Here is a 24,300-nt window from a genome sequence, read left to right as displayed (position 1 = left end):
AAGATTCTTCAGACCAACATCTCAAGGCAAAAGTTTTTATGGCTTCTCGTGGCTGCATACAATGATGAAAATCCTGCTGTCACACAGAGGGGCGAGACCTGATTAACTGTTCAACATGGATCATAGTGTGCGTGCATTTTGTGAAGCAAGAAAAAAAAGGGAGCCTGGGGGAAAAGTTGAAATCCTCCTTTCTCTCACCTCTGCACACTTTGCCAATCGTGCGTGAAATGGGCGTGCTATTCAGCTTGTTGCTTTCAAAAAGTGACAGCAACGGAGCGGACACAGTCACACCCCCAATTCCAAAGCTGAAAAGGTGTACGGGTATAGGAGGATGGGTTAAGACTTTGTTAAAGTCTTTTAAAAGTTATGAGTGGGCTGTTACACTTTACCTGCATAGTTGCTACACTGCACAGCTGATGTGTATCCCCTCCAAAATGTATCCACACTCACGGCTGCACGATACTGGAATAAATTTAACATTGTGATACTTTTGTTTTCTGCCATATAGATTGCAATACAAAAGCATAAAGGAAGTTTCACTAGATAACTTGAATAACTCAGTAGAAGCAGTGCAATTGATATTTTATAAGGAGGGGTCACCATGGTGACAACCACTGAGTGGCAGAAAAAACACTGAGCGGCAAGGTTGTATTTAGTATTCATCAAGCTCTGCAGTCTTAACGTTCGGCCTAAATACTGCAAAAACCACAAAAACACTCATCTAAATGTGAGTTAATTTGACTTACTTGAGATTGCACTTCCTGCCATGTGACTCCTGCATGGGAGCACATTGCGATGCTAAAATGATACAGTATTTGCAGCCCCAATCTACACATCAGGGCTACAGAGATACCTCATGAGAAGCACTAGAGCTGCGATTGGTCAGCCGGTGTTATTACCAACAAGTTTCCAGTGTTTGTGAAAACTGTTAGAGAAAGCCTCAGGCCATGTCCACACGTACCAAAACAATCTTTTTTTCCCAACAATCCCCCACAGTATTTTGCCCTAGTAAGCCTAATAGGCTCAATATCTTCCGCCATTGTTGGTGTTGTTGTTATGAGATGTTGCAGGGTTAAGAGATTGAAGGATAGAGGTCGAGGGGTGGAGCGATGGCGTCATCGATACGCAAAGTATGCAGATTTGCTGTGCAAGTGAAGTGTTTACAGGATCCATGTGGACGATCAGCCACAACGATGCAAAACCTGTGCATTTACACACAAGAGAGCTTCCATGTGGATGGCCCCTCAGTAACACAAACTCCAAGTCTTGTGCTCAGCATGACCGCCACTCTGTATCACACTCAATGAATAAACGCTAACACCTTGCAGCCTCGTACACAGTACTGACTGATGGCAAAATAGAAGTTACCTGATTCATCGCCAGTTTTCCATGTAAACATAGTTACTTTTGTGAATATAACTGAAGCATATGGTCTGATCATGCACGATACGATCTGTCCAGTGTTGCTGTCGATGGGTTGGAGACAACACTGAACAATATATCGAAACCTACAACCTACCTGCAGCAGGACTTCCATTAAACCTCGACCTTTAAGCACGAAGTCAGCTGTAGACATTCAGACTAGAACATGGAGTCGGGTTTGCCTGTCGCGTTCGGGTTGGTGCTCGGTTACTATTCTGTTTGACACGTCTGGGTTCACAGACGAACCATTTTCTTAAAGCTTGGTGGAGCCTTTATTCCTCCCATTGTTACTGTTGTTTTTCAACTTGTTAACAATCTATTTTGTGGTTCTGGAGACCCAGTCTCAACCCATGTGAACACTTAAAACTTCTTTGGTGCAGTTTCCAAGTTTTGACTTCCCAAGCAATCCAATTAGAGTGCTTCTATTAATTTAATGATTTTTATCTCCAGTCAAACCAGAATCCCCTTGAAGGCAAGGTCCAGTTGCTAAGGACTGACATGGTGTGATAATATTACCCCTCCCTTCAAAATCATGGCTGCTCAGTTCCAGACCAGTTGGCTGTCGGGGTAGCAACACAGTGACGTAGCCAGTCGGGGATCAGATTCTGGCTAGTGCGAATACTTATGAGTCGTTAGAAATGAATCTGCTTAACAAACCTACAGCAGCAGTGGGAAGAAAAAGCTATATGTGAGGGGAAGCTGGTGCTCTCCCTCCCTCCCTCCCAACATGTCTGAGCTATCAGCTGTTGGGGTGAGTCCCAGCTGCCTCGTGTGTTGACTCTAGAGTGATAGCCATCAGCATTTGCCACATGAAAGGAGAGGAGACTGGTGTTCCTAAAAAAGCAGATGAGAAATAAAGATGAGGAGGCCATGTTAGGATTTTGGCTATATTTCCAAATGGAGATAAAGGCATTGATTTATCTGGAGTGTTTTCTGACCATATCAGGCGGTATATAAATCAGTTCCTTCCCTGGTAGGACGTGAATAATGTTCTTGCAGGATAAGATCCTTTGAGGCAGTGCAACTTTCTTACAGATAGGGCTCCTGCCGCCCCCGGGGGAACTTGTATTTACAATATCGCTCATCCTGTGCTTTGATACAGACAAAAGGCCTCAATATGCTTATGCATGCTTAGGAAGGGAGTAAACCTGTTTGGCTCACTGTCTAAAATTACCATCACTGTGCATACCAAGAGTCATGAAGGCAATGCTATCTGTGGTATGTCCCCGAAGCTGGCCTCAATGCTTTTATTCAGTCCGCTCATGGCATTTTAAACAGCTCACTGCAGGTCGAGGAACAGTTTATTGGGGAAAAGGGAATGACTTATTGGGCCCCAAACCAGATGACCCACTCTGCGGTTGCTCTGAGCAAAGGACACTGTCACTTAGGGCTCCTTGTAAAATCTTGTGGATAGGCCGTAAGTACAGCCTGAGCTGTAATTGATATTCTTGTGTTTGTAAAGGGGGCAGCGATTATATGTTCTAATGTATGAGGCCGAGATGTGGTCAGAGTCGCCCCGCCACGTGTGACAGGAGGGCAGAAAGACGGCTTTCACCGAACAGAAAAGCGGAGCTTTAGTCCGACTCCAGGGAAGTCAGAGAAGCAGTTCCTGAAAGGAGAAAAAAGAACCGAGGAGGTCATTCAGAGCTGCCGGCTCTTTTCTTCCTTCCCACATTTCTTTTTCTTCTTCTTCTTCTTCTTCTTCTTCTTCTTCTTCTTCTATTTTTTTTTTTTAACTTGTATTTGGCCAACAGGCAGCAGCAGTGCACTTTGGGAGAAAAAAAAATATACACAAATCTTGATTTAATTACTCTCTAACCCACTTTTTCATGCTATCCATCCTCCACAAATCTTCCACAAATCTGTTAAGCTTTGATTGCCAGAAAAAAACTTTTGGGCGTTTTTCTTTTTTTCTTGACACTTTGCGATACACAAATAAGCAAATGAGGAGGCGCAGTGGGACGTTTGTTTAACACTCCTACCAGTCATTGTAGGAACAAGAGCAGAAAAACAAAGAGAGAGAGAGAGAGAGAGAGAGAGGTAGCATTACAGAGTTTGTTGCCATGTGAGTGTTTGAGAGATTAAGAAGGAACCAAAATAGCTGAGATGGTGGCAAATCCGTTTGGGAACAATTGTGCTGTTTATGTTGTCGCAGAAGCTGATCCAAACGACTTCCTATATATGAAAGTCCCTTGCTGTGATTTCTTCCTGGTTGACTACATTTTGACGATCATATCAATTTTTCAAAACAGACAAAAGTCCACTTTGGATGACTCTTTGGCATATGAGGTCAGTCTGAAATACTCACAGATCCTACAGGTGCACTGGAGTTTTATGGTTCCACTACAGTGGCTTTACATTTGTTTTCGATTCAGCGGATTTTCATTGGTCTGTAAGCCTATTGTCCTTTCTCCGGCTAATGTCCGCTTCTTATGTTAAACAGCACTGTTTTGTTTACAGGGGCTCACCTCCCCGTTTCCCCAAGCAGGTCAGCGCCCCTGCAGCTCCTCTCTCTCCTGCCTCTCTTCTTGTTCCAGACCAGTTGATTTCAGGGAAGTGGACTCATTCACATGCAAATCCTGCCAGAACACCACAGTCATTCACACTGCTAATTACACCAATGTTGGGATGCTGACTTGCTGACATCACACCGAGATATTAGCATGCAGGGAGAGGGAGGAAAAAAGTGTGTGTGTGTGTGTGTGTGAGTGTGTGTGTGTGTGTGTGTGTGTGTGTGTGTGTGTGTGTGTGTGTGTGTGTGTGTGTGTGTGTCAGTGTGTCAAGTCAACCAGAAAGGGCACAGAAGACAGGAAGTGAGTGAATTTGCCTCAAAACAAAAGCTTTAGAATATAAGAGGCTTTTACTGTAGATTTTGTTGGAATATAAAAGAGGCCAATGGATGCCTGAAATATCAAACTGCATCTTTAAGCAGCTAATCGCCTTCGAGAATGTTGCCATTCCTTTGTGGTTCAGTATGATTTCAACGGAGGAGTCCTTTAATTTGAACTTGTTTTAGGGAAAGGTCTGCACATCAGCTTTTTCAGTCTCATCTCATGGTTTGACTGAGCTGGCTTCCTTAAGCTATTTCTCTCCTTTGCAGTCTGTGTTTTAATTTGGTAAGAAAAAAAATCAATGTAGATCATTTAAGTTACATTACAAAAATCCGTGGGTAGATATGTGGGTGAGAAAATAAAATCACTGTGGATTAAGATTAAATGAGTAACCACAGTAATATGCCCTTCAACCCCAGAGCTTCTGACAGCGCTGCTTTTATTTTAAAGGTGCCCGCCGGAAGTGGCGGCTTTACTTAAAGGCACTTGACACCGGTTCAGGATTAAAACGCTGCTATTCAGTGGGTCGGTCAGCAGCGAGCGCAGCAGCTCCAGCGCTCCGAGCTTTTTACGCACCGAGAGTCCGCTCGGATCTCCTCTCAGTCCACAGCAGCGAGCCTGCCCGCTCCTCAGGAACGTTTTCTCTTTCATTCACCTGGATTTCACTCTCTCCAGCCGGAGTCTGTTTGGATCTGTAAACAGGGGAATCTGATTTTTTGTTGTTGTTGTTGTTGTTGTGCGCACTTTAAGTTGGCTCCTCGTCTGCGCTGCTGAACTCCTGAATGTGTTTGCGGAGAGCGGAGGGGGTTGACAAAAGGCTTTTTTTTTTTTTTTTTTTTTTTAAACGGAGGGGGTACATGTAGCGGAGGGGTGCGGGCACCACGCAGCGGGTGAGAGTCGGGTGCTTTCGTGGCAAAGCTGTGGCGTTGGAGTTGTGTGCATGTGTGTGTGTGCGTGTGACAAATTGTGCGATGAGGAAGACTTCTTTTAACACCCGCACCAGCACCACAACCAGCGCCGAGGAGGTCAGGGCTATGGCATCCCTCCGCCGCAGTTTGTAAGAAGGTAAGCAGCTGATCATTGATCGTGTTTGTTTGCGTGTTTGGGGCCGTTTTTGCAGCGCGACCGACGATCCATTTGGGGGCTTTTAAATGCGTAATGGAAACGAGATTTGAGTCTCAGATATTTTTCCTGTGTGGAAGCGAGTTGGTTTCTGACTTTAAACCTCTTTGCTCTCTCTGAAAGTGAGCGTTGAGTGGTCGCTGGACTAAATATTAAGAGGCTATGCGCGCAAATTAGTCACTTTTGGCCTCTCTCGGCATCATTTAGCTCCATCGGGACTTTTAAAATGTGGTTTGACGTGGATAAAAATAACATCCACGGTGCAGAGTGGCTGGGCTGTAGCTGTCTCTCCCTCTGTGGACGTGTTCTCACCAGTTTGTGTCCCCCACCCCACCCCCTGCAGCGCAGTGGTCAGGCTACTGTGGGCTCTCCAGCCTGGGAGTCTTTGTTGTGCAGCCTCTGTGCCATATGGATTATAGGTTGCTTATTAATAAATAAGCAGACGAATAAACTGGCAGGGCAGGGTATTCGTTTTCCCCTCAAATTCAACTTGTTTCATGATGTTTCTCCAGTTTTTTTTTTTCCTTGTCATTTCTTGGATTTTCCTAGTTAGAAAAAAAAATTCTCTAATTATTTCCTGGAGTTTGGCCCAAACTGCGTTGGAAACAAGTGTCATAATCGCAACTCTGTGGCAGTTTTCAAGGAGAACATTTCAAGACTCAATACAGGCTAATTGACCCATTTTAGAGGGCGACTTCTGAGCGGTGTAAAGGGTCACTGGATTAGCACATGAATGGACTGACGGGGGGAGTGATGAATAATGTTGCTTCAGCAGCTGGCTGCAGTGTCATTGGGCTCCTCGGGTCTGATGAGAGCAGTCCAAACATTAACTGAGCAGAGAGGAGCCCAAATGCAGGGTCAACATTATTTCTGACACCCGCAGCTGACTCTGGAAAAAAAAATCATAAAAACAGTTGCTTCTTTTTCCCCTCCGACACTCAGTCAACATAATATTCCGAGAAAAAAAATCCCAGAACGACTGGCGGATTTGTTGAGACATTTTCTCCTGAATCCTTTTAATGTGTTGTTGTTTAACAGATTCACTAATGATCTGGCGCTGTGCTGCCAGTCTCGCTGTGGTCTAAAGTCTGTTCTGAGGTTGTCTTGGAAGCCTGTCCCTTCCATGACACTCCCTCTGTTCCCATCCAAAGTAGTGCCACTTTATGGGAGAAGTCAAAGCTGAATGAATAAGTAATGTGATCCAGTGTCAAGTACAGTATGGCCTGGCTGCAGCTGAAAAGAGTCTCAGTGTGATGTAATGTACACATCTCTCTCTCTCTCTCTGTTTCCCTTTTGCTTCCCCTTTCCCCTCGCAAATCCTGAACCACTCAATTCTTAAACGAGTGTGAGAGAGCAAAGGGGAAATTGTCGAACTTTTCCAGGAGGCTCAACAGGAGTAAGTAGAAAAGCCCAAAAGCCAAACTTGATGTCTATTTTATAACAACTGCGTCTCACACACGTCACACGTGAAGTGCACTATTAAATGGCCAGTCCAGTGATTTTGTGTTATACTTCCACACGGTTGAGGGGGCTCACAAGATAAAGGATAAAACAACAATGATTGAAAGTGAAGCAATAGAGGCCAAGATATCCCACATTTTGGGGATAACATGGACCAAGCTCCAAAAGCACTGCATTTCCCACAATGCAACCTATGAGTAGTATTTTTTTAACAAAACAAAGAATCCACAATACTGCCATAAAGAAGACTCCCTCATTACATGACGTTATGTTCTTACACTGAATCAAACCAACGACGCAACATTACCACCATGAGCAGGTTGTGTGAAGGGGGCTACAGATTAGAACCGTCGACCTCTAAATACAAACCCTTCACCCCCAGTTCTGTTGAAAATGAAATCTTCAGGTAGTTGACCATGATGACATCATTACAACTAAACTCTTGGGAGCTATCAATGTTGAATGCTAAAAAAAAACTGGTTGTTTACATTATTGTCCACTACGGCCGAAAAAAAAGTCACCAGGATGCTAGTGGACCGAAGTCTGGTGTTAAAGAGGGCAGGGAGTTTGCCTCACTGTAATTTGTTATGACAGGTGGATGCAGGCCTAATCTCTGTCCTCAGGAACACGATGCATCTGGCTCTTACTAATTGGCCGCTAATGTAAAACGTCTTTTGTGGAGCCTGATTCTTGTCGGGAACACCTCCAGTCATGTCTAACTCTGATGAACTCCTAGTGGCTCCGAGGTTCGCTGCAGCGCCGTGCACTTACAAATACTGTCTTTTGCGCATATCTTGATCATTTGTGAAAGCAGGGATGTTCGTCCAAGCCCCTGAAAATTGCAACAGCTTCAAAACACTGAACGGAAATGTTGTAATCGCCAAACAAAAGGAGAGAAGGGGCCTGTCCTCGTCTTCTCCCGCTTCATCCAGAGAAAACAAAAGCAGCGGCATGAAAAAAAGAAGACATGACTTGGCTGCAGTCTGCACCCAGCTGTTCTCTCCTCTGTGCTCTCCTCCCTTGTCATCCAACCTCGGCTGTTTGTGCAGAGCTTCCATTTAAATATGGGATTTTAATCTGGCCATCTAGAGAGTGATGCCATGGAAAAGTTGCAGCGGTTTTTGGGTGAAGCTCAAGAATGAGAGTGGAATGAGACTTCAGTCTTTACTGAAGGCTTTACTTCCTCTTGGATACAGTTGAGTCAGATGGTTTTCTAAAGCTCGAGTTGAATAGAGTCCTCTGCCCTTATTCCCAACTGTGGTGCAAGGTTTACAACCCCTAGCCCTAATTATTGCCTTGCAAAGATCATTTCTGTGAGTCAACCTTTACTTTGCTCTAGTCAGATGTTAAATCCAAACAGACTTTTAAGACCGCTTGCTTTTGGCCACACTTGTGACCATACTTGCTGGAGATCTTGCAGTGTTGACCTAAAACAACTGGAGCAACTCTTTGTTACTGTCAGGGGGGTCTATCAGACAAGTTACTTATTAAAACCGCCCGTTGCCTAGGTTACTGGTCTAATCTAGAGGAGCAGGATGATGATAATTAACCCGAAGCGGTGAATCATTGCCCACTGACATCATGGTCACTGGGATTACTCTCCAACAACACAACTCCCAGGTCTTTAACAAACCTCAGACTCCATCTGACCAATGGTACAGCAGTGTTGACATCTCCCAGGAGATTAAGAGGCCAATCATACTTGAGCAAGGAACATGTTTTTTTTTTACTTCCCTTTCTTTACCTTGGAGTCATTTATGAGGCGTCACTGATGCACTTGGCTTGTTTTACCAAGGTCCCCAAATCTCTCCTAATTGAAATCACGTAGATTACAAGGGGAAGCTCTGGGATTAAGTTTCAGCGGAGGGGAAATCCCAGGCATGTGCATGAAGCGTGTCGTAAATCATGAGGATGGAAGGGGAGGAAGGAGCAACAAACCCCCCGTAGGCCTACAGTATCTCTGCCAGCGCCGATCAGATGTTTGCCAGGTGAATCACTGGAGGAAGGTCTTCATCACACATCTGGACAGGGAGATCGAGTTAGAGACATGTTTCTCCAAAGGTCATGTGCTTCTCTGCCTCCAGACTGAACGCCTCAGAGACCTCATAGGTAGTGGTGGGGCAGGGACATTGCGACGCGTCCTCTCAGAAGGAATGCGGTGTGAAATGCTTTCCGTCAGCTCCAGCTATTTGTATACTCTTATCTCCAAGCCGCCCCGAGGCAGAAATAACCGCTTACCAACAAGAATGGAAGAGGTGTCCAAGCATGCTTAATCCTTTTTGTCCTCAGTCTTGGTGCCGTTGCCTTTCGCTTTCAGTCATCATCCTCACTCAGAGTGTGTGTTTCTGTAGATGTGTGTGTGTGTGTGTGTGTGTGTGTGTGTGTGTGTGTGTGTGTGTGTGTGTGTGTGTGTGTGTGTGTGAAAACCAGTTAAAGCAGTCTTAAATTAGTAATGATGGTGACGATGCTGGGCTGTAATGAGGAAAGCTGTGTTGCCCCCGGCTATAGCATCCTGCCACTGGGACACCCTTCTGCCAGTCTGACAGCTACTTGATGACTTTGTCTCCTTGAGCTGCAGCAGCTCTCTGTTTATCATACCCATCAATATTCATGCCGATCATATCCAGCCACTGCATGTTTTTTGTTAATATTTATGGAGTCGGTTTGTAAAGCCTGTGGCTCGCCCGTCCACAGTGACAGCAGAAGCTGCTGAGGTCTGACTCTGCACTCCACGTTGTGTTGAAAGCAGGAGCTGACAGTAATAGGCTGTTAGGCTCCTGGCGGATGGCGAGGAATCTCAAGTGGTGACGGAGAATTTGTCCAACGTCCGACCTATTATATTCATATGTTTTCTTTTTAGGGAGTACATGTCATATGACCAGTTGTGGTATGTCAGTGGGGTGTTTTACTTTGAGAGCTGCAGTTTTTCCAGTGTCCTTTCTATCACCAAATCCCATCAGCGGTAAGCCACCTAGACTGAAGTGCTTTGTTAACCAAGACTCAAGACTGAGACAGGAAGTGCTTCTTTGAGCCACGGACAAGGTGAGACTTGGCCAGCTCTCCACATGGTGCTGTCTGCACTCCAAGCACTTTACACCAACAGATCCTCGGCCAGCCAAGCTGTCAGTCTGTCAAACAGGGTCCCGAGTATCCTTAAGCTCCTCCGTAGGGCTGTCTGTCAGACAGGCAGGCGTCCGTCTGGGAAGGTAATGGGATTGTCTCCTTGGTTTGGCCGCCTGTGGGGCAGCAAGGGTTAGTGGGATGCAGCCCTCAGGCCACCCAGAGTTTCCTCTTCATGCAGGGACTTAGAACTGACAAGGACTCGAGACTCTGTTTGTACAGAGTGTCCTCTCCCTTTGGATTCATATAGAGATATATGCTGAAAGTGGCTTATGTTTTTGTTTTTTAAATATGTTCTGCTTTTGGTGAGACATCATAGTTCTGTGTCATTCTCCAAACAGCCGTTATGACTGTAAGTCCCAATATTTTGTAAGACAACACTCCAGAATAATCGTTAAAGTCCATGAGGTATAAGAACACTTTATTACTCTCTGGACAAGACTCACACATGGATACTTTCCATTTTACAGCTGGGTGGGTCTGCTTGACTAATGAGAGCGGAGCACTGTCCTGGCTTAGCATCTGCTAGTGTTTCTCGCTAACCTTGCACACAGTGTAGTGTGTGTTTGGTGTGCGTGTTTGTGAGTCTGTACAGTACTGCTTTCTGTCACTGTCACTGGCTGTATTCTGCTAATTTCCATACCCTGTTTGTTATTACGTCCTTGTTCTCTGCACCCTGGAGGATTGTTGAGCATTGTGCTTGTGCCCACATTTTACAGTGAGAGCTGCCGTGGGAAGCCTTGACCTTCGAACTGTGTGAAGTTCACATCCTTTGGGTAGAGGGTCCGCAAACATGCATATGCGGCTTTGAGCAAAAGTCAAGACTTTCACAGAATCTTGCTGTGCCTACAAGTAATTAGGCGGGGTGACGGATTTAACCTCTTTTTACAGGTTGTCTGAGGTAACCTATGAAAGAAGTAATTTGTGTTATTTTTATTTTCTGTGATTAATGGCAGGCTTCAGAGGCCCAAACAGCAGCGCAGTATGACGTCTTGTTTCTGCTGAAACCCTATAGCCCCCAAAGTAGTTCTGTTTACGGAGTGATTTATTAAACCGGGTGTTTGTTTTCACCTTAATGGAGTTGTATCCTGAGTTAAAATGTACGAACGATAATTTCAACTCACAAAACTGCTGCTTTCATTTCTACTCTGAGGCTTCTTATGACATATGGCTTGACAGATGTTCTTTGTCCTGTGTTTGTCCACGGCAGGAAGATCTGTGTGCACTGTAAGTGTCGTCGTGAGGAGCATGCAGTGACAGCCATGCCTGTAGAGATGGAGAAGACGGTCACCAAGCTGATGTATGACTTCCAGAGGAACTCGACCTCAGACGACGACTCCGGCTGCGCCCTGGAGGAATACGCCTGGGTACCACCGGGGCTCAAGCCCGAGCAGGTACTGGCATGATGCACTCATCCGGGCCCCATCACATCGACACTGGACCACATCAACGAGGTCTAAGAGAAAAAGCTGTATAATTGTGTGGTTTTGTTAGAATTTGTCAGCCCTGCCTGACTGTAGACACCGCCTAGTAACCGTTGGGCCTCGTCCGCTTAAGTTGCTGTTTGTGTCCACGCCAAAAGCAGTGAAACTCCACAAGAGTGGAGAAATGGCTGAATCTAATCAATTGAGCCCACAGCTTTGTGCTATTTCTGAAAAGTGTCTATCTTAAGTCTTGTCTGTTGTCCTAAAGTAGATCTTAAGACTCGAGTGCATTGGCAGGTCAGGACTCTTAAAAATAGATGAAATGACAGTGAGAGTCACGTTTATATCACTGCTAATAATAAGCTCACCATATTCACTCCAGTGCGAGTTCAGGGATTTAAAGTTGTCACATAAAAACAGATGTTACAGTTTCATACATTCACATACCTTTCAGTATGCTGTAAACCTTTCGTATTGTGTTGCAAAGGGTGTAACTGGGCAGTTATATCTCACCTTATGATGGCTCACCAGTTCTGCTGACTGCTCCCTCTGCAGGCTAATGGATAACAAGGATTGTGTGGCTCCAGCAGTCAAATTAATCTCCAATTCATTCCGCCTGCAAATATGTTAACAGCAGGTTTCACCGCCCTCAGCACCGCTAAGCCAAGCCTGCGTGATGCACAAACGCATTATAATGGTTCCATGCATGTTGAAGAAAATCCTCTTTTACTATACGCGACTGCAGCGTAGGTGTGCACCAGAGGGAGGGTTTCCATTTTTATAGGACAATAGAAGCGTTTATGGAAGCTGGTTTCATTTTGTTGATGAACTGAGCAATGAACAGTTCAATACAGTGTTGCTCCCCCCCCCTCACCTCCGAGGACTGAGCAGAGCTATTTTTCATTCCCCTCCAGGGTCACTCGTCTAACCCTGAAGTCAATTAGGTTTCTCGTCTGGCGGTGGTATGACCTCAGGAACAGTCCGGCCATAGTGTGCAGTATCACACAAGCAGAATACCAAACAGCCTTGATCTAAAAGAAAAAAATAGAAAATTGTCACATTCAAAAGTAGCTACAGCAATTACCATTTTTTTTCCCACCTGACGTCGAAGTCATTCAAGCTGTGGAAACATGTTGTGTGACCTCTCACAGAAGAGCGGAAGCACCGAGCCTTCCTCTGCACGAGGTAGAGACAGAGAAGTGAGAATGGAGCAAGATGGTAAACACAAAGCTAATCTCCAGGATCTGAACTGTGGGTTTAGGTTTCCCCCGTAGGGAGCCAGCGCTCTGTATGAGTCGGCTGTTCAGCCAGCAGCGGTGTAAAGTCACCGCTCTGTAACGAGAGATTTCAGACTCGGACTGCTAATTCAATCAGATATATCTGAGGATTATGTGGGATAACTGAGCTCTTAGTTGGGACTGTTCAATTCTCCTGTGTGTGTTTCTGTCAACAATCGCTGAAATACAGACCCAATAAGAGAATGTGGATCTTTGTTACCAAGTACAGCCGTTGCTGAGAGTGTTGGAGATGTTATTGAGCTGCAGTGTGAGGGAGGGCCTGCCAATATTCTCTCTCCCACTGTCTCCTCTTGCTCTCTTCTCTCCATCCTTCTCAAATAAATTCTTGGACGTTGCCAAGTTACAGCTTGTCAAGGCCAAGTATGTTACTCAGCAGTGGCCTGTAACTGGTGTTTTTTTTTATTTTTATTATTATCACGTAGCAAGAGCTGCAGTCTCTGCTCAGCATCTACCAGGATCTGATTTTAATTTGCAGTCGAACATGAAGTGTTTTTTTTTTTTTTCCAGATTGCTCACGTGGATTATAAAATCATTTCAATGTTATTCATGCAAACTCTAGAAGGCTTTCCATGTTCTGAAAGGGGCCAACAGCTCTGATGTGGATAAATTAACTTTCAAACAACAAAGAGCTGGTCTGAAAGGGACCCGAGGCTAGCTTGACCTGTTCCAAAATGGACCTGAGGACAATTAGAACCGTTCCCATCCGAGTTCAAGGACTAAGAGAACTGTCAGCCCCTGACCCGATTACAGCCAGCAGCTGTGAATGAGAGATAAATGAAAAGGCTATAAAAAGAAAATGCAGAGTTCTTTACACTCCACTGAATGATGCTAGTTCAGATCAACTGAAAGTCAGTCAAACTCATTTTTAGCCATACTAGCACAGCTCGAACAACGGAAATGTGGGTCAGCCATTTGGAACCAGAGTAAAGTATTTTTGTGTGGATGTGAAAGTACGGCTGGCAAATATGACTTTATGATAATATTGCAGCATTCTTGGCGTATATCGCAATACATGGTGCAGGTACAGTATGTATACTATCATCATACTCAGAACAAACACTGGGCAGCATGTCACCAGAGTGACTGCTAACTGCAGTCGCTGTTTGCTAGTTAGCTCAGTTAGTGGCTCTTGGAATGTTGGGGCGAGCAGGTTAGCAAGGCAAGTATTAGAACAAGTATAACAGTCCGGTAAATTCCTCTGGTAAACAATTTGCAAATGCATACACACCAAACTAAGGTTTCTTTAAATGGCGAACATTACCGGTATGTTAAAACATGGCACTTATTGCTGTGAGCATGTTAGCATGCTAATGTTAGCACATAGTTCAAAGCGTCGAGTACCTCACAGAACTGCTAGCATAGCTGCAGACTCTCGTGAAAAAAAGAGTCTACTGCATTGTAATTGTTTGGTATAGCCTATGTTTCGTGCTTAATTAGCCCGTCCCGGGTCTTTTAACATTCAACCACATTCAGTTTGCTTCCACAAGTGTGCTGACTGCAGTGTTGTCGAGCTGTGGGTGCTCGGACGTTGCCGCGAAGACGTGAGAATAGCAGGACACAAAGTGAAAACACGGCCATGAAATTCACCCACTTCGCTATGAAAACACCATCTTTCCCACCATGTTTGGCCGTAACTACCAGTGTTTTCTCAACAATATAATATCTCAGTCCACTAACCGCTGTAAAGTGGCTCGTTGAGAGAATGTCAGGAGTGGTGCCTGGTGGTGTCTTTTCCTCTGGCTGTCTGGCCATTAACAGCAATAGAAACCAGCTGTGTGAAGCGATCACACTTGTCACTCAGCTGCACAGTCCTACCATTTGCTTCAGCTTTTAAAAACACTCCTTTCAGTACAGTTTGAAATTCGTCTGCCCTGTCTTTAGTTTCATCTGCTTTCGATTACAGTTATTATCACAAGCTGCTCCTCCTGGCTCTCGCTGCAACTGCGTCCATTACGTGCGTGTAAGCGTGTGTGTGTGTGCGTGTGTGTATCTGTCTTTAGATCTTTTCCTGGGGGCAATGTGCCTTTCACCTCCAGATTGTAACCCTGTTGTTGTTGGAAGTGTGTTTCGTAATTTATCATTAGCAGTGTGTGCATGCGCGTGTGCGTGTGCCTGCATCTGGAAGTGTGGGCATAGGCGCTGTGTGATTTATCAGTGCTTGACCACAGTCGGTCTTTCATGGACTATCCTGAGATTCCCCCCCCGGCGTCCTGAGCCGCGCTCCTGGACACAGATCTGGTGTCCCTGGCCAACACCGGTGGAAGCCAACAAAAGCAAAGCAGAAGGATTTAGGTTACACTTACAACAAGAGGCTCCTGCTATAAATTCCCCCCAACAACAAACATGCTTGTTTGAGGCTTTGAGGAAACAGTCCTGATACAAAATGTGACTTCTTAAAGCAGCACAGTTTTAATTTTGGTCGCAACATGCCGCTGCGTATCTGCGTTAATCATGTCGATCTGTTTTTGTGTGACCGACTGTCTCAGTTGTGTTATTACCAAGGACAAAGCTGATGGCTTCTAGTCAGTAGATCCATTCAGCAGACAGATAGGTCATTAAGATTGGCCTGACCTAGTCAGCAGGTATCGATCATGTTACCTCGTAGTAGTCTTCACTACGTGTTTGCCTGTATTGTCTTTTTTTGTTTTGTTTTTTTTCAGCTGAGACTCTTTTTTCATCCGTCTTCTTCTCTCTTTATGCACCCTTTGTCCTCAAATCTCACTTTAAGCCCTGTGGCTTTCATGGTTTGCACTCCCTCCGGTCACACGTATACGCGATTCCCCAACCTCTATTATCCCCCCGGCCCCCTGTTACAGTCTAATAAAAAAAAAGAGTGTAATAAATAAGGCAGAGATGACACTCATTGTCTGCAGAAGTAATGTAAGGAATGTCCATGTAATTTGGAACGGCCAGATTAACATGGATCCTGGTGTCGCGCACACTTGTATGCATGTGTAAGTGTTAATCACTTGTTTTTTGTGTGTGCGTGTGTGTGTATGTATGCATGTGCGCGTGTGTGTGTGTGGACATTTGACAGATCAGTAATACATTCCTGTGTCAGTGAGCAAAGATGGAGAGGCGAGGTTCCATTAACTCTCTGCTGGTGGGCCATAAATCAAAGTGATTTTAAGTGTGTGTGTGAGTGTAGACGTAGACCCTGTTCGTTTAGTCCTTTTTCAGTGTTGAGACGATTAATTTACAGTGTTTTAATGCTAATTTCATCGCCTTGGGTAATCAAGGTTTCACCTTTTTTGGATTGAGGATATATAGCAGTCTTATCTCACATTGTTAACCGTGTTCCTTTCAATGTTTTCACATTTGTACTGACAAAATAAGCAGCTGGAATGTTGTAGGCATATGGAAGCTCATGTTGGACTTTTATTTTGAAACATTTCACAGTGATAACCATCAATTAATCAACTGAACTGATAGTAAAACAATGTAAAGATGTATTTTTGTGTTTGTTTGTTTGTTTTGGGTTGTTCCTCATCACTCTATTCCTCTTCCTGTTCGTCTCCTGCTCAGGTTCATCAGTACTACAGCTCCCTGCCCGAGGACAAGGTGCCCTATGTGAACAGCCCAGGAGAGAAATACCGCATCAAACAGCTGCTCCATCAGCTCCCGCCCCATGACAATGAGGTGAGCGTCCAAAATGACCCCTTCCCCCACCGCCTCCCTCCCTCCCTCCCTCCATCCATCCATCCATCCATCCATCCATCTAGCTTTCCCTCCCTCACTCCCCTCCTTCAGGGCAAGACAGAGATAAAAGGAGATAAGGGAGGAGACAGACACAGGAATTCTTTTTTTGGGGGTCGGTCTTCTAAATGGGCAGAGATGAGATAGTGAGGTGTCGAGTGTGTAGCTGCCTATTTAAGCTTTTCGCACAAATACATCATCACCACAATTATTCTGGATATATTAGTGTGACTGTCAGGAGCACGGCTTGACATCACTAAGAGTATTGGCATCAATTGGCAGCCCCTCACTCGCCTCATAATCAGACTGGGTTGCCGTCTAGTTTTAGTTCGCTTTGTAGTGTCATTATCATGACAGTCTTAGTAAATATCTGCCTGAGAGGTGGCTTAGTTTGTCTGAGTCGGTATTGTCACTAAAAAAATTAAATAAAGAGAGTAGAGTTGTTGTTTTTTAGTAAGTTGACTCACGAAAACTATGTGCCACTATTTTGCAGCAGTTTTTCTTCAACTCTTTTCCGTGAATGTAGCTAGTTAGCTAACGATGTAGCAAGATGACGGCCACTTTCAGAATCCTGCAGATTAAGCTTTGATTAGTTGAATGTTTGTCCAGCTGGAGAGAAAGCCGCCAGTAAGCACAATACCAGACATATTTGAATAGATGTTAACAAAGATCAGAGGTCTGTAACAAGGCTCCTTTTTTGTTGCCGTAATTCATTGGTTTTATTTTGCAGAAGATTTGATTGATTGTCTCCTCTTTTACTCCTGATTCCTGTAGCACAGATTGATCTGAGCTTCTTGGAACGGAAAACGAAAACGAAATATTGAAATGTCGATAGAAAAATTACTTTCAGCATGTTCATCCTCCTGTTAAGCCATTTGGGAAAGCTCTTGGCAGAAATAACATCTTTATCATTTGTGACAGCGAGCACATAAAGTCCTGATCAGAAAGTGCTAGCACAGTCGGACATTTTTACTGACTTTCATTTCCTTTTGCTGCGGCATCAGTTCCAAGGTTTGATGATGATATATTGATTTTAAGAAACGCAGGCAATCACCTTCAAATCTCTGTATCTGTGTAACAGATCAAAATTTTACAACTGTATGTTGATGTGTGTGTCTGTCTGTCTAGGTACGCTACTGCAACAGTCTGGATGATGAGGAGAAGCGTGAACTGAAACTCTTCAGTAACCAAAGGAAACGGGAGAACCTGGGCCGCGGGAACGTCCGGCCGTTCCCCGTGACGATGACTGGGGCGATCTGCGAACAGGTAGCTGACAGGAAATGCAGAGGAAAAACAGAACATGCTTTTTGTCTCTTTTCCTTGAGCTATGACAAGATCACAGATGATCGGAAAGAGGCCCATCGTTTCACTTCCAAATGCCATTTCGGCATTGCTTCCCGTGACAGGAGGGAATCAAGTGTGACGAGATCAAAGGTGCATCATGTGGCCGGTGGTATGAAAGCAGCGAGTCGTGTGATGGACATACCGAACAGCCTGCTGGCATTTCAGGTCTTTGTTATGATGTACGAGCAGAGCTTCGTGTTGACATATAAAGGGCAGAGACACAAAACACGTCTGCTTTTATGACGACCTTGTGACCTTGTACTTGTCACCCCAAAGCGTTGATCCGAAGAAGATCTTGAGCCAGCAGACGTGTGTATGTTGTGTCTCCCTTTTCCATAGCAGCTGTCAAACTCAACCAATCACAGTATGTGTTTGTCTTCAAACATAGCCTTATATAATACCCCAGAGAACTAACATGCAATGCTGCTGTCCTGAAAGTATTTCAAAGCAGTGTCCCATCAATATTTAATATATCGTCTACATGTGTTGTTATAGTGGCCTTACGGGACTACAGAGTGCACTGAAGTGTTCTTTAAACCACAAACTAGCATACTTCAGCATCCGCAAGCCATTTGTTACTGTGTGTACAACAAGCAAAATGGAGCTTCTCTCTGTGGTGTGTGTGTGCCCCAGGTGTACATCTGCTTTACAGCTCGTGTTTCTCATTGGCTCAGCAGACTCACACACAAGCACACACACATACATGAGGGAGCAGATTGTTAGGAGAGTGTGTATTGATTGAATTCCCAACCACCACCCCCCCCCCCCCCCTTTTGGCCCTTGTGCAGCAGTCGGCTTTGTGCCAGTTAGATAACCTGATTGTAACTCTCCCTCCATCGTCTCCATCTTCTCACCCCTCTAAATCTACTTTGCGTCCCTGACCTTTCCCCCCGTCTCCTAAGCGCTCCCTCTCATTTATCTTTACGGTTTCTCTACCTTTACACCTCCACGTCGGCCTCTCTCTCCTTTTTATCATCCCATACATCACTTACGTTTTATATCTCCCCTTTGCCCCACCAGCATCCGACCACTTTTTCCCTGCCCTCCCTGGACAGACATGCAAAACACACCTTTGTGCTCTCAGTCTGGTGAAGTTTTTATGATTTGTTTCTGCAAGCTTCTGATTTGTAAGCATATGTGTATATATATATCTGTGTGTGTGTGTGTGTGTATGTGTGTATGTATGTGCTGAAAATTATATTTAAGGTAAAGAAAGCCTTCTGTGGCATGGACTAAGTGTGTAGGCTTCGTTCGTTTTAGAGAGATGGGGTTTACCATGCATGAAAGGTCCACCACTTGGCTACTGAGTGCCCGGGAGTACAGATTTTAGGTTGGACTATAGAAAGTAGCATAGAGATGTTTGTGGGTTATAACCCCTACCCTGAGTTCAGGAGTCTAGAGAGAAGTTAGGATCTTATCAGTAGCTTGTTATGATAGAATCGCGGTGGCTTCAACCTCTTCTCAAATACATTCTTCTTCTTCCTCCTCTTCTTTTTAGTGCGGAGGCCAGATAAACGGCGGCGACATTGCTGTGTTCGCGTCACGGGCAGGCCATGGCGTGTGCTGGCATCCGGCCTGCTTTGTGTGCAGCATGTGCAACGAGCTCCTGGTGGACCTCATTTACTTCTACCAGGATGGGAAGATCTACTGTGGCCGGCACCACGCAGAGAGGCTGAAGCCGCGCTGCACCGCCTGTGATGAGGTAAATGCCCAGCACATGCCTGCACATGGATGATCATGTGTTAACAGACACACATGTCACCAACTTGAACATACTGTGCCTGTAATGTTAGACAGTGACAGTAGTGCTATTTATGAAGTAATTACCCACACGGAGTTTTCACATATGCATCCCTACATACGCACACTGCCGTCACATGACGGTCACTGGCTTCCCAACACACGTTTTTTTGTTTGTTTTTTTCCAGTCTAATGGGGTCGGCTTTCAATTTCCCTGCCATTAGCACTGACTTACACTCTCTGCAAATGGGTACAAGGACACTGTTAGTGCTTTAAAAGCACCCCTGTGTTTTAACTGCAGCGTAATTAAAAGTAAAAGCACCATCTAGATTTCACCAAGTCCCCACACACATTAGCCTCCTACACAAGTCGGGGACAAAGAGGATGATCTAAGAGGTGAAAGTGGTGCGCCGAAAGTGGGGGGCCTTTTGTCTTGTCATTTAGCGCGCAGTAATAACCCAACTGAGGTTGTACCTCCGAGGACGTATGATAAACGATACTCTTTCTTATCTCTCCTTTCTTAGATCATCCTTGCGGATGAGTGCACTGAGGCAGAGGGCCGCCACTGGCACATGAAGCACTTCTGCTGTTTCGAGTGCGAGACTGTGCTGGGGGGCCAGCGCTACATCATGAAGGAGGGACGTCCCTACTGCTGCTCCTGCTTCGAGTCCCTCTACGCAGAGTACTGCGACTCCTGCGGGGAACATATTGGTATGCTTCCCCACCACCCTGCATCTATTAATGTTAATGCAAACAGCATTAATCAGCAGCAGGTCATGTAAAGAAACCCTTAGAGAAAATATTAATAATGCAGGATACATGGAGGAAGTTTAATTTTTTCAAGGAGGGTGAAAAGGTGACCTGATTTCTTTTTAAGCAAGGAACGGAGGGATGAATGATGTCATCCTTGGTCATGCATTCAAGGCAAGGGCACATAGCAGAGTGCCACAGAGGCCTCAGTTAACAGCACACATAAACATGTGTAGTATATATCATGCACTTGAAACCAACCAGGGGCAAGGGGATGACTGTATCAAGTGTCTTTTCAACCCCAGGATCTGTTTTTATCACAGACTCGTCCATCAAGTGTCAGTAAAATACAAATTTAAACATCTCCCAACCTGTAGCACTCACACTGAGAGAAAACTGGGGTAGTTTCCAGTGGGAAACCTTCATATTAGCGCCTCTTGGCCTCATGCCACCTCCTGTTAAAACTCTGCCTGTGTTTGTATGGATGTGTGTGTACCCCCCCTAACAGGACACCCAGGTGTGATTTTGGCACATACCTCTCAACAAATTTGCTCTGTAATTATTTGTCAGACAGGATACAGAAAAATATTTGGCCCCAAAAAAACACAACTGATTATAAATTGAAACCACCAGAAAACATACTGGAACCAGATGGCAGCCATTAACAAATAGCTGGTTTTCTTTCCCCCCGCTACAACTGCAAGCATACTCAAAATGCAATCTGTTTATACAATGCCGGGCAAGCTCTATAATGAGTTTTCCCCCAAGAGCAGTTAAGTTACAGCCTCCAGCTCCGTTTTCTCACTCAACAAGTAACTATGTAATGTGCCTCTATTTTCACATAAAACAGCATTTTAAATAAAGACATTTAGATTTTAATTTAGAGGTCTTTGATGAAGACATGCTGCTTTGAAGTTTAATTGAGCATTTGTACACAATCTGTCCCATGATCTGTCATTTTACATAAACCCTGTGGATTCATGTGGTGTTTATCTTTCTCGCAGGCATTGATCAAGGCCAGATGACATACGATGGGCAGCACTGGCACGCCACGGAGGGCTGTTTCTGTTGCGCCCGCTGCAAACGCTCTCTCTTGGGTCGGCCTTTCCTTCCCAAGCAGGGACAGATCTTCTGCTCCCGCTCCTGCAGTCTGGGGGAGGAGCCCAATGGCTCAGATTCCTCTGATTCTGCCTTCCAAAGCGCTCGCTCCACCAGAGAGTCCAGACGCAGCTCCAAGACAGGAAAGATTGGAGGAGGTGGGGGTGGAGGTCAGACTGAGAGATTTTCAGGGGAAGTGGACCCGCTGTCTTTACAAATGGATCTTCTTAGTCTCTCCAGCCAAACGCCCAGTTTGACTCGTGAGCCACCTGCCTGGCAGAGCCAAGAGCAAGCAAAGGACGACTATAATTATGAACCCCAATCAGACCCAACTGTCAACCATCCTACCCCTCTACAGCTCCTCAGCCAGTGCAATGTCAGGACTGCCTATAATCCCACCTGCCCTGGACAGAACAATCAACAGCAGGATCATAGGATCAAGGACAACGGAGGTTTGAAGAGACCACCCATCTCAGCCATGAAGGGCAAATCGTTCAATGAGACATGGTTCCAGCAGCCAGCTCCTGAGGAGTACTATCCTCCCAAACTGAGGACCCAAAAGAGCTTCACGGAGGTGTCTCATTGTTCTCAGCACCACAACGGCTTCTCCTCTGACAAGCGATCGATCAGTTTGCACGGCTTTCAGAGGGACAGAGATGTGGGGCCTCCAGCAACCCAGGTGGCAAGAAGCAGAAACCCCATCAATGCACTTAACTTCACTGAGCAACTGACTCCTCTGGAGCAGACCCCGAGAGGATCCATGGAGTCACTGGCCCTGTCCAATGCTACAGGTGGGTATGCTAGTGATCAGTAGACCTCTGCTTGGCCTTGTCCAAGTATTGTTGGTACTACTTATCAGTGTGATTTAAAATATATGAATATAAGGCTTTGTTGAGACTAAATTTAGCTGTGTTTACTTGCAGGTAACTCAGCAGATGGAGGAGGAAAGCGTCAGGAGCACCTTTCTCGTTTCTCCATGCCGGACCTGAGCAAAGACTCTGGAATGAACGTGTCTGAGAAAAGTAACATGGACACCCTCAACTCCTCATTGCAGTTTCGTAGCTCTGACTCCATTCACAGCCTCACTGCCGGTCAGCCCTACATGGAAATGGAGCCTCCCAGGTCAGCCCCATACAAGTTGCAGTACTGCGACCCCTCTGCCATGGGCGTGGGTTTGAGTATGAATCATTTACCGCCTGGCTTCACCTTCCAGGAGGAGGATAGGGTGAGTTTAGTGAGCAGCGCCAACGCTGCCCGCTTGCCACCCATCAGTGAGCGCAGGGTGGGAAGTGTCAGTGGTGGAGGTGGAAGGAGGGCAAGTGTCCGGATAGATGCCCCAGAGGACACTCCCCAGAGGCGCCGGCACCACCACCATCGCTCCCGGAGATCACGTCGGTCTCGTTCAGAGAACGCTCTCAACTTGGTGGCAGAGCGCAGAACGAGACCACAAGAACGACCACAGCTGCTTGTCCGTGAGGATTATGACCGTTTCCCACCACCAAGGAGCGCCAGGGACCAGTTTGGAATAGGAGGTGGAGGGGGAAGATACCAACCCCAACCCTTCAGGCAGTGCCCCAGGACCACTTCAGACCTGACTCTACAGAATCCGGGGGCTGGCCGACGCACTGGCTTGAACCAGTACTCCTGGGATGATTATGACGACGACGACTGGTGCTCTACCTGCTCATCATCCTCCGAATCGGAGGATGAAGGGTACTTTCTGGGCGAGCCAATCCCTAGACCCATCCAGCTGCGCTACCTCAGCAACCAGGAGCTTGTCCATAAGTACAACAATGCAGGGATGGGCGGACCCAACCGCAGCGGGCAGTTACACACCCGCAAACGCAGAAAAAGCAAGAATTGCATCATCTCTTAACGTCCTGAGTCTTGGAACAACAAACGATTCTTTGTCCAGCTTGTGTACACTAACACCCACCATCTGGAACGAAAAATAAATAAAACTCACAGTCCATTTATTCAGTATTGTTGAGTGTTGAATATCAAGTGATTGAAAGTCAGTGATGAGTTACAGTCGGTAAACAGTGAAAAAGCAACAGTGTTTGCATGTTTGTTCATTTTAATGTTTCGGAATATCTCCTGAGTATTAAGGCTAACAGTTACATCAAGTCACAACGTTAACAAAAGCTGATGTGCAATTTTCTCATGACTTCATTCCCATGCAGCAAACAAGTGTGCAAGGTAGTCTTTGGTACAGTTTAGCTTTTTCATGCAATGTGATTTAGACATAGGATATACTGTACTATTGTATTCAGTTAATAGTATGTACATAGATAAATGAATTAATAATTTCACTTAAGTTAAGGAAGTGTGTGTAAATATGGTTGTAAATGAGGCCTCACATATTTTTATATTTTGTATGGATAGAATCATTTATGTATTAAATATCTATAATGTAGAGATAGAAAATGGCAAAAACAACATATGCATGTTTTATTTGGCTGACCTGATCCTGCATTTGGAATAAAGGAGTATTTCAGTGAGTATTTTGATTGACGGCTGGTGTTTCTCTCCGGAGAGCGGCAACATGTGTGCGCTAGTGTTGCGTGACTTCTTGCCTACCAGTCACCTTCTCCATCTGTTTAATGCATAAATGAATGACAATGCGGTGTAGAGGTTGATTAGAGAGTCACCCTCCACTGGATACACGATAATGGGTGCCGTCACATTCAAACACACAGGGCTCCATTGTCCTGGAAACAGATGCCACTTAAGTTCTGGTTTATTGCATCAGCCAAGTTGGAAACTGCTGACAAAGGTCTAGGGATTTAGTTATTGAAATCTGGTGATGCTTTGTGTAAGTATTTTTTTTACCCATGCTAACAGCGTGGCAATGTCATTTTTGGGTGCACCACTTTAGTCAGACTGAAAAATGTGGGCTCATGTTTCAAGGCGTGCGTGTCTCGATATAAACACACACTGTAAGAGATTGATGAGCGCAATATTCACTGTTTAAAACTGTGACAGAATGAAAGA

At 45.3% G+C, this 24,300-nt stretch overlaps 1 protein-coding gene and 1 long non-coding RNA gene across 4 annotated transcripts in view; one reads left to right on the top strand and one right to left on the bottom strand.

Moving 5' to 3' along the window:
• prickle2b (prickle homolog 2b) overlaps positions 1 to 23,808 on the top strand; it is a 92,432-nt gene extending 68,624 nt beyond the window's left edge. Inside the window, exons 1-8 of one of the 3 annotated variants that reach the window (XM_037102275.1) lie at positions 4,756 to 5,318; positions 11,167 to 11,350; positions 16,204 to 16,317; positions 17,503 to 17,640; positions 19,217 to 19,420; positions 19,983 to 20,169; positions 21,213 to 22,097; positions 22,230 to 23,808. In XM_037102275.1, the coding sequence (XP_036958170.1) occupies positions 11,219 to 11,350; positions 16,204 to 16,317; positions 17,503 to 17,640; positions 19,217 to 19,420; positions 19,983 to 20,169; positions 21,213 to 22,097; positions 22,230 to 23,182 (2,613 nt within the window). In that variant the 5' untranslated portion in view covers positions 4,756 to 5,318; positions 11,167 to 11,218 and the 3' untranslated portion in view covers positions 23,183 to 23,808. Of the gene's footprint in view, positions 1 to 4,755; positions 5,319 to 11,166; positions 11,351 to 15,733; positions 15,782 to 16,203; positions 16,318 to 17,502; positions 17,641 to 19,216; positions 19,421 to 19,982; positions 20,170 to 21,212; positions 22,098 to 22,229 lie in introns of those variants that run through there. The other 2 variants (XM_037102274.1, XM_037102276.1) reach the window with 2 other exon arrangements.
• Positions 11,811 to 14,626, bottom strand: LOC119021778. Its single transcript, XR_005075750.1, has 3 exons — positions 14,356 to 14,626; positions 12,255 to 12,411; positions 11,811 to 12,049 (listed from the first exon to the last, which is right to left on the bottom strand). It is a non-coding gene; the product is annotated as an uncharacterized LOC119021778 (long non-coding RNA).
• Positions 23,809 to 24,300: the final 492 nt, after the last annotated feature.

The sequence above is a fragment of the Acanthopagrus latus genome, chromosome 6 (assembly GCF_904848185.1).
Source record: "Acanthopagrus latus isolate v.2019 chromosome 6, fAcaLat1.1, whole genome shotgun sequence".
NCBI classification, from domain to species: domain Eukaryota; kingdom Metazoa; phylum Chordata; class Actinopteri; order Spariformes; family Sparidae; genus Acanthopagrus; species Acanthopagrus latus.
The sequence above is the reverse complement of the archived record's forward strand: the minus strand, read 5'-3'. Positions and strand labels throughout refer to the sequence as shown.